We start from the raw sequence: 10,000 nt of genomic DNA on the forward strand, positions 1-10,000 counted from the left end.
GATGATCTTTGAGGCGTCTGACATCGCTGCTGCATGGGAAAGCTGCGAGTGGTATGGATTATTCGTACCACATGTTCTGTGTCTGAGGAAATGATAATTTTTCGTTATAATATAGCTTTCCGAGGGACCTTTTGCCTCTCACTGATACCGTAAACTCTATTTCAAGCTGAGGCAGTTTGAAGCAAACAAAATCTGACTGATTCGCGCTGGAGCTGAAGCCATATGGATTTTTGTTGAAACACTGTAATGGCGTTTCATGTGGAAAAAAAAGTAACCGGAATTACTTACTTTCGTAAGTGCTCATTCCTTAGAAATGAAAGACGAGTGGTATTTTTGTGTATACAACAGCATTTTGACAGGAGATAAGACAAATTGCAGGTCATAAAATGTAGAAGTACGTTCTTCAAAAAAAAAGTTACATGTTTAAAACCTGATTGCTATTTACGAGTCTGACAACCCGTGTCAACGTACGTCTCTCCTCGGACAGAAAATCTACTTAATTCAGAAAAAAAAACGTTTGAAATCGACAAATAATTTCTAAAAAATACGAAATTTTGTCTTTTAAAACGAATTAATGAAGAAAGATTTCAAACTGAGGTTTCGTCAGAGCCAATTCGATACACTCTTTTTTGTATAACTAACCTTTTTCATAATAACTTTACGGCTGAGAATAACCAAAATTCTGAGAACATACCCAGGCCGAGAGGCAGTGAAGAACATCCTTATTTTGCTCCGTCATTTGTTTTTTCTTTTTGTCAGTAGTATAAATAAAGGGGAAAGAAATGTAGAACTGTAGTCTAACACGGTTGACACTTTAACTCCATTCACTTTTAACATTAACAATCGATGTTCTTACTGCATGCCATACACCGAAGAACTCGAACAAATAGTATACCACACAACTTTAAGAACACTACGAGTCATTTTAAGAACGTTTTCGGGCTCAAATCGCGAAAAAATAAGGGCATTCAGCCTCATCCCTAAAATTATACGTTCTTATAAAAAGCCGGAGTGTATAAGAATTCCTCAACCCACACTTGCTCACCGCCATTTTAACATTATAATTTCTGGAAGAAAACACAATGGAGAAATGTGGATTACTCAGTCCTGACGCTTGGATTTGACAGTCGACTCCTGTTCCCGATATTAGGGAGTTTTTAGGGAGCTTACGAAACGAGGACGACGACGGCTACGACTACTTCATTTAAAAATACGAGTTCGCGTTATTCATATCACTACGAAACTATTTCATGTCGTTTCGCGTTAAAAATGTGTGGTAACTGTCGAGGAATTAAACTGGTATGAGTGGGTTGGAAGCGTAGAGAGAGAACTGAAAATTCATCGTCATGTGTTAAAGTCCTCCACAGAACCTTGAATTTGGTCATTTCACGTCGTCATTAGGAGATGACGGCAAAGAAGTGTACCAAAATGTAAACCGCACGTGCAGAGCCATTGTTTTTGCTCAGTAAGCCTATTGTTTTCTAGCGTCGTCCTTGCCCTCGGTGTCGTCGTTTCGTAAGCTCCCTTTTAAAAGATCTACGACGGCGACGTCGACAAAAACGTCACCTCAAAATATAACTTTGCACTATTGTAAGTTTCTCGCGGTTTGGCCATCTCGTTGGCGTCGCACAATGTGGGCGAAGTATCCTAATAATAAATTGCCACGAGCAGTTTCAGAGCAAAGATAGAAAATGAAAGATCATTTGAACTCTCGCTTTGTCGTCAAAATCTCAAATTTGGTGATTTCACGTCATCGTTGCGCAGAGTACGTGCAGCACGATTATTTGATCCATTTTTAACCAATAATATTGTTGTTGTTTCGGGGCGTTCTCGTTGACGACCGCGTCATATATAGATCTTAAATTCCCTATAAACTGCGCCGTTCGTTCTGCCAGAAGGGCTCGGCTGACCGAACATTCCATCGTGCCATTCTGCTTTTCTGTTCCCATCTACCAATTCATTGAATTCTGTGCCGACCTGGATTCAATGGAGAAAAAGGCATAAAGTGCCACTACCAATTCCAGTTTATTTGCTTTATTCGTTTGTTTTTTTTTTTTTTTTTAACAGACTGTTTCAACATGTTTACATCCCACGGGAGCACGTACTATGAAATATGGGGAGATTTGACAAACTCTAGAAAAATCTTTTGCAAAAAAAATATAAAATTTACGCTATCCTTACTGAAATAAACAGGAAATAACTTTTGCGGTCCAAGAAAAGTTTATTAAACCTATTTTCTGACTCGCGCTGTTTTACAAGTCTACTAAGTAGTATAGAGAAGTTAAAGATTGTAAAGTTCCTGATCTTCAAACGGCCTTTAGCTTTAAGATACAGAAGGGATTAAGGTTCACGACCAGATGCGAAAAATCTCGAAACATTTTTCACAGTTGAGCCCCTTCAGTTCTCAACCCGGTGTTTCCAGCCCGCTCGGATGTTTCGCAACATTTCCATCAATGCACACCGAATGTGTCGCATCTTCCAGCAGTATATAACTGGGTTTAGAGATGAGTTCAGAAACGTTACTGTCAACGAGAAATTGTACAGAGCTTTCATTACAGTGTGTGGCCCTATTCGAACCACTAAAGCCAACAAACTAAAGGCATGAGGCAGATAGCAAAGCACAAATACAGCGTAAACGTAAAATACTCCGACGACATACTTCTTCGCAAGTTTTATGCTTTCGTCGGTCGAGGCCGCAGTTCCTTGGCTTTCTTGGTGGGGCTGAATCTGTTTTATTTGAATGTTGTGACGCCTCTGTACTTGATAAATTTTAAAATAGAGAATAGAGGTAATAAGTAACCCTACTGCCGCAATAATGGAAAAGACTAAGGCAAACACGTTTGGTTCGACCAGTAAAAATATAACCGATAACAAGGCGCTAAGACTCCATGATGAAGTTAAGCCGATGATAACGCGAATTCGCGTCACAAGAGCTTGATATCTCAAGTGAAGATGAAGAGCCAAGTATCTGTCCAAACTGATGGCCATAACACCGAACAACGACGAAGCAGTAAAGAAAATTATAACCGCTGTGAAAGCTGAATAGGCGACACAACCAAGAAAGATTGCCTGAAGAGATTTGCACGAAAGAGCAACGTAAAATGGTTGGCTAAACAAACCGATGCCGAGATCAGAAATCGCAAGGCTGAGAAGGAGCGTTTTCAAAGGCGTTGATAAGCCGTTTGCTTTCCTCACTGCATGAATCGCGGTGCAATTTAAAATGATGGTCGAGGCGGCCATAATCGCGTTCAAAATGCAGTTGACCATCAACGATGAATAAAGATATTCCACGTCCCTAGCAGAGGGTAAATAAAGTAAGAGTTCTTTGCAAAATGGCTCTTCCATGGCAATGAAGACTTCGTTTTAACTGACTTGACTGTTCAAATTGAATGTGAACACAAATATCCGAAAGGTTCGCACATAGACGTTTTTAAAGTCCGATGGTCCGATATGATGGGCAGTAATTACCGGCGATTTTGTCGTTTACCACCAATTGGAGCACGAAAGCGAAAGTTAACCTCTATTTATACTTCTATTCAATCAAATGAATTAATTAGTCTTTTAAATTTACAGCGGGACATTAGTTCAGTGCCACTCGTAATTTTTTTTCTTTTCCTCTGAGTAACATTGACACGAAGTGTCAACATTGAGTGCCAGCCAATTTTTTATGGGATTCATGACATAAGGAGCTTAAGCCGACTCAGGAATTCTCGGCTGGACGTCTCCTAACGGTGTAGATATCCGTCAACAAAGGCTGAAAACATAACACAAAGGGTGTTTTGTATTCAGAAAAGTGTTAAAGCATTATTCAGGATCGATCAGATTGTACTGTGAACTTACGTTAAGCGAATAAAGTAGTTATTTTTTATTGAATGACCATATTTAGGGGCGAGATAAATTTTGTGGGGAACACAAATCTATTTCAGTTCGTTTGCGCGCATCGACAGTGGCGGTTAGTGCTGGGACACGGAACCACATGATTTTTCGTTCCGTAGGATTTATGGATTAACTCTCTCACCCGAGGAAAAATGGTACAGCCTGGCTTTCAAATAAACTGGTTGGTCGAAATTTTAACCAATGTTTCGAAGGAAAGTTTTTTCAGCTCTTTTGAAGCGAGATTTGAGGCACATAGTCGGTAATTTTTTGCGGGAAAATGGTGATCACGTTCCGAAATTCTGCGGTCTAATCTGCAGATCGCGGGTCGCAGGTCACAGGTTGCAGGTCATTGTTTCACCAATACAGAAAGTATCCTAAACATTCTTAAAAGCTAACCTTAGGCCTAAAAACGTTTGTTTAGGCCTAATTAGGCCTAAGGTTAGCTTTTAAGAATTTTTGGGATACTTTCTGTATTGGTGAAACAATGACCTGCGACCTGCAGATTAGACCCGCCGTCCGAAATTCTGGTAAAAACGTGGACGAAGCTTACGGAATAACTTTGGTTGGCCTCTGTGGGGGGATTAATTGAGCAGTCGTCGTCTGAATGTCATGGATTTCTGTATTCAGATGTTTTCAAGCGAGTTATCAGAGTTATGGAGGCAGTAAACAATGTTGATGTCGGGGAATTCGGTGCTGGAAGCCTTCCCGGTATACAGGCTCACGCTCAAACGTTGAGGTAAAAGAATTGCTGTTAGGTTCAATTTCATGATATCAGGATATCATGATAGCAGGAAAACGATAGGTATGTGATTAATATTCTATGAGCCTGCCTGTGACATGCTGGGAAATCGATTAGCCCGGAATGAAATTTTACACAGCTACAATTGGGCATTCTAAATTTTCCAGTTCCTCAGTTATCGAGTTCCATAAGTATAAAACTTAAAAATGGTTTGCTTTAAAATCACAAAAGAACTAATTCACGGTTGTTGTTGAGAAAATTGTATGCCAGGCAAAACAAGTTGCATCTCGGTAGCCTGAAAGTTAACTGAGAAATAATTTGCCTGTGTTTAAATTAACAAATACACCAATACATCCCTAACGTTTCATGTTAAACTGGAGAATTAGGGAAGCAGATGTTCGAAGGAGTAATAGTTGTTGAGTTTTATTCCTCAGTTATCGAGTTCCATAAGTATAAAACTCAAAAATGGTTTGCTTTAACATCAGAAAAGAACCAATTCTTCGTTGCTGTTGAGAAAAGTGTATGCCAGGCAAAACAAGTTGCATCTCGGTAGCCTGAAAGTTAAGAAATAATTTGCCTGTTTAAATTAACAAATACACCAATACATCCCTAACGTTTCATGTTAAACCGGAGAATTAGGGAAGCAGATGTTCGAAGGAGTAATAGCTGTTGAGTTTTATGCCTCAGTTATCGAGTTCCATAAGTATAAAACTTAGAAATGTTTTGCTTTAACATTAGAAAACAACCAATTCACCGTTGCTGTTGAGAAAAGTGTATGCCAGGCAAAACAAGTTGCGTCTCGGTAGCCTGAAAGTTAAGATATAATTTGCCTGTGTTTAAAATTAACATTTACACCAATACATCACTAACGTTTCATGTTTAACCAGAGAATTAGGGAGGCAGATGTTCGAAGGTGTAATAGATGTTGAGTTTTATTCCTCAGTTATCGAGTTCCATAAGTATAAGCTGACTTAAAAATGGTTTGCTTTAAAATCAGAAAAGAACTAATTCACCGTTGCTGTTGAGAAAAGTGTATGCCAGGCAAAACAAGTTGCATCTCGGTAGCCTGAAAAAAAAAACGTTTGAAATCGACAAATAATTTCTAAAAAATACGAAATTTTGTCTTTTAAAACGAATTAATGAAGAAAGATTTCAAACTGATGTTTCGTCAGAGCCAATTCGATACACTCTTTTTTGTATAACTAACCTTTTTCATAATAACTTTACGGCTGAGAATAACCAAAATTCTGAGAACATACCCAGGCCGAGAGGCAGTGAAGAACATCCTTATTTTGCTCCGTCATTTGTTTTTTCTTTTTGTCAGTAGTATAAATAAAGGGGAAAGAAATGTAGAACTGTAGTCTAACACGGTTGACACTTTAACTCCATTCACTTTTAACATTAACAATCGATGTTCTTACTGCATGCCATACACCGAAGAACTCGAACAAATAGTATACCACACAACTTTAAGAACACTACGAGTCATTTTAAGAACGTTTTCGGGCTCAAATCGCGAAAAAATAAGGGCATTCAGCCTCATCCCTAAAATTATACGTTCTTATAAAAAGCCGGAGTGTATAAGAATTCCTCAACCCACACTTGCTCACCGCCATTTTAACATTATAATTTCTGGAAGAAAACACAATGGAGAAATGTGGATTACTTCCTGACGCTTGGATTTGACAGCCGACTCCTGTTCCAGATCTACGACGGCGACGTCGGCAAAAACGTCACCTCAAAATATAACTTTGCACTATTGTAAGTTTCTCGCGGTTTGGCCATCTCGTTGGCCTCGTACAATGTGGGCGAAGTATCCCAATAATAAATTGCAACGAGCGGTTTCAGAGCAAAAATAAAAAATGAAAGATCATTTGAACTCTCGCTTTGTCGTCAAAATCTCAAATTTGGTGATTTCACGTCGTTGTTTCGCAGAGTACGTGCAGCACGATTATTTGATCCATTTTTAACCAATAATGTTGTTGTTTCGGGGCGTTCTCGTTGACGACCGCGTCATATATAGATCTTAAATTCCCTATAAACTGCGCCGTTCGTTCTGCCAGAAGGGCTCGGCTGACCGAACATTCCATCGTGCCATTCTGCTTTTCTGTTCCCATCTACCAATTCATTGAATTCTGTGCCGACCTGGATTCAATGGAGAAAAAGGCATAAAGTGCCACTACCAATTCCAGTTTATTTGCTTTGTTCGTTTGTTTTTTTTTTTTTAACAGACTGTTTCAACATGTTTACATTCCACGGGAGCACGTACTATGAAATATGGGGAGATTTGACAAACTCTATAAAAATCTTTTGCAAAAAAAATATAAAATTTACGCTATCCTTACTGAAATAAACAGGAAATAACTTTTGCGGTCCAAGAAAAGTTTATTAAACCTATTTTCTGACTCGCGCTGTTTTACAAGTCTACTAAGTAGTATAGAGAAGTTAAAGATTGTAAAGTTCCCGGCCTTTAGCTTTAAGATACAGAAGGGATTAAGGTTCACGACCAGATGCGAAAAATCTCGGAACATTTTTCACAGTTGAGCCCCTTCAGTTCTCAACCCGGTGTTTCCAGCCCGCTCGGATGTTTCGCAACATTTCCATAAACGCATACCGAATGTGTCGCATCTTCCAGCAGTATATAACTGGGTTTAGAGATGAGTTCAGAAACGTTACTGTCAACGAGAAATTGTACAGAGCTTTCATTACAGTGTGTGGCCCTATTCGAACCACTAAAGCCAACAAACTAAAGGCATGAGGCAGATAGCAAAGCACAAATACAGCGTAAACGTAAAATACTCCGACGACATACTTCTTCGCAAGTTTTATGCTTTCGTCGGTCGAGGCCGCAGTTCCTTGGCTTTCTTGGTGGGGTTGAATCTGTTTTATTTGAATGTTGTGACGCCTCTGTACTTGATAAATTTTAAAATAGAGAATAGAGGTAATAAGTAACCCTACTGCCGCAATAAGGGAAAAGACTAAGGCAAACACGTTTGGTTCGACCAGTAAAAATATAACCGATAACAAGGCGCTAAGACTCCATGATGAAGTTAAGCCGATGATAACGCGAATTCGCGTCACAAGAGCTTGATATCTCAAGTGAAGATGAAGAGCCAAGTATCTGTCCAAACTGATGGCCATAACACCGAACAACGACGAAGCAGTAAAGAAAATTATAACCGCTGTGAAAGCTGAATAGGCGACACAACCAAGAAAGATTGCTTGAAGAGATTTGCACGAAAGAGCAACGTAAAATGGTTGGCTAAACAAACCGATGCCGAGATCAGAAATCGCAAGGCTGAGAAGGAGCGTCTTCAAAGGCGTTGATAAGCCGTTTGCTTTCCTCACTGCATGAATCGCGGTGCAATTTAAAATGATGGTCGAGGCGGCCATAATCGCGTTCAAAATGCAGTTGACCATCAACGATGAATAAAGATATTCCACATCCCTAGCAGAGGGTAAATAAAGTAAGAGTTCTTTGCAGAATTGCTCTTCCATGGCAATCAGGACTTCGTTTTAACTGACGTGACTGTTCAAATTGAATCTGAACACAAATATCCGAAAGGTTCGCACATAAATGTTTTTAAAGTCCGATGGTCCCGATATGATGGGCAGTAATTACCGGCGATTTTGTCGTTTACCAATTGGAGCACGAAAAGCGAAAGTTAACCTCTATTTATACTTCTATTCAGTCAAATGAATTAATTAGTCTTTTAAATTTACAGCGGGACGTTAGTTCAGTGCCACTCTTAATTTTTTTCCTTTTCCTCTGAGAAACATTGACACTAAGTGTCAACATTGAGTGCCAGCCAATTTTTTATGGCATTCATGATTACACGTGCACAGATAATTCCATATCAATACTTATGCTAAAAAAAATTAACTGTTTCAGTGACACCTATGAAGAAAATTGCAGCTGGTTTTATCCTTGTCTCGTTGGAAGTGCCCCAACATTTCGGAAATGAAGTCTTCTTTTTTGATGATGAAAATGCCAAGATTTTAGTCGCTCAACCAAGTGTCAAGGCCAAGTTGTCTCTGAAAATTTTGCATATTCAAGAGATATAAAAAGCAGGTGGGTAGATTGATATCTTATTATGAAAAATCTTATTTAAAACAAAGCCAACAAGCCTTGGCAGACTGGCCAATCTTAGACCAGCATGGCACTCGTCCAGGCGGGGAAATATAGCTACGGTAATCTGTCATTTTTCTCCTTTCCTTGCAAAAAATTCATTCATTTATAAAAATCTGATTTATTTCTTAAAACGAAGCTTAGCAACAGTTCTGCCTCTAAAAATGGCATCACTGAAATCCGTAGCTCTAACGGAACGAGAATTCGGAGAAGCCGTCTCAAAGGCCGAAGTTTTTCCGCTTTACTTAATTTCTTGCACGAAAATTCGGTTTTAGCAAACGAATTAACTTGCAGGCCTCGGTAGTTCAAAAGGTGGTTAACGCCACCGGATAAATCACTATCCAGCGGATAAGAACTAGCAAAACCAACTGAGTTATCCAGTGGATGGTGATTCTTCTAGTGGATAGCACTATCCACCCCTCGAACTACTGGGGTCTGAGCATTAGCCCTTTGCCATTCGCTCTAACGAAGGCCCGCTAACGCTCGAAATGTCAGCTCGGAAATACTCCTTACAGTGGTCCGATAAAACTAAATTTTCGTGCCGGTTTCACTCGGCTCACCGACGCAGCAACAAAGTTTCTCGAGAAACTAACTCCTTCATTCGTCTACTTATTAATTTCTTGCAGTTTGCAAGATACTCCACAAAAGGCTTATTTTTCAGTTCAGTATTTATTGGTCTGCATCCAAAACATTTCACACCTTCCAGGTTGTCAGTGGCCCGTAAAAACGAGGCCGGGAAAGAAAGCCGAAAGTGAGGTAGCGCTGGAAGTGACTGAAAAATGAAGCTATCATGTTACATACACCAAGAGTAGAGCTTGCCGTCAGCAGAGCAAAGAAGCATAGAGATGGATTGATCGGTCCTCGGTCGGAACTGAAATGCCCCTTCAGTTTTTCTTTCATGGACACTGCGTTTCAAGAAAAGGTCGCCCAAAATTTAATATCGCTCGGATAGCTTATTATATACTGCTTAAATCAATTTGATGTCTTTATTTAATTTACTAAGGTTGCCAAGAATGTTTGCAAATACAAAGCTAGCACACATTGCATGACAGGTTTACTCAGCTTTTACCACAATTTACGACAACAAGGATTTTTCATATTGCCAATTTCAGTCTTTTTTTTCTGTTGCGCATTGGACAAGTTTTTAGCGATGGCACCAGTACTAGTGTTTCGGTACCTCTTTCTATGATGCGCTTTTGAATATTGTATAGAATAGAAAAGACGCAATATAAGTAATAAATTATTATATTATTATA

The 10,000-nt window shown here is 39.3% G+C and overlaps 2 protein-coding genes and 1 long non-coding RNA gene across 3 annotated transcripts in view; 1 reads left to right on the top strand and 2 right to left on the bottom strand.

Moving 5' to 3' along the window:
• Positions 1–618: 618 nt before the first annotated feature.
• Positions 619–3,831, bottom strand: LOC138019587 (adenosine receptor A2b-like). Its single transcript, XM_068866444.1, has one exon. The coding sequence runs from the start codon at positions 3,343–3,345 to the stop codon at positions 2,398–2,400; it is 948 nt and encodes a 315-aa protein (XP_068722545.1). The 5' UTR covers positions 3,346–3,831; the 3' UTR covers positions 619–2,397.
• Positions 3,832–7,019: 3,188 nt separating this feature from the next.
• Positions 7,020–8,250, bottom strand: LOC138018459 (adenosine receptor A2b-like). Its single transcript, XM_068865091.1, has one exon. It carries the CDS (start codon positions 8,111–8,113, stop codon positions 7,166–7,168), a length of 948 nt encoding a protein of 315 aa, XP_068721192.1. The 5' UTR covers positions 8,114–8,250; the 3' UTR covers positions 7,020–7,165.
• A 289-nt stretch (positions 8,251–8,539) lies between these two features.
• Positions 8,540–10,000, top strand: part of LOC138018462 (uncharacterized) — a 1,728-nt gene continuing 267 nt past the window's right edge. The window contains exons 1-2 of the long non-coding RNA XR_011126027.1: positions 8,540–8,687; positions 9,451–10,000. The exon at positions 9,451–10,000 is cut by the window's right edge and continues 267 nt beyond it. This is a non-coding gene — a long non-coding RNA (uncharacterized lncRNA). The remainder of the gene's footprint in view (positions 8,688–9,450) is intronic.

This window comes from Montipora capricornis, chromosome 10 (assembly GCF_036669925.1).
Source record: "Montipora capricornis isolate CH-2021 chromosome 10, ASM3666992v2, whole genome shotgun sequence".
NCBI lineage: Eukaryota > Metazoa > Cnidaria > Anthozoa > Scleractinia > Acroporidae > Montipora > Montipora capricornis.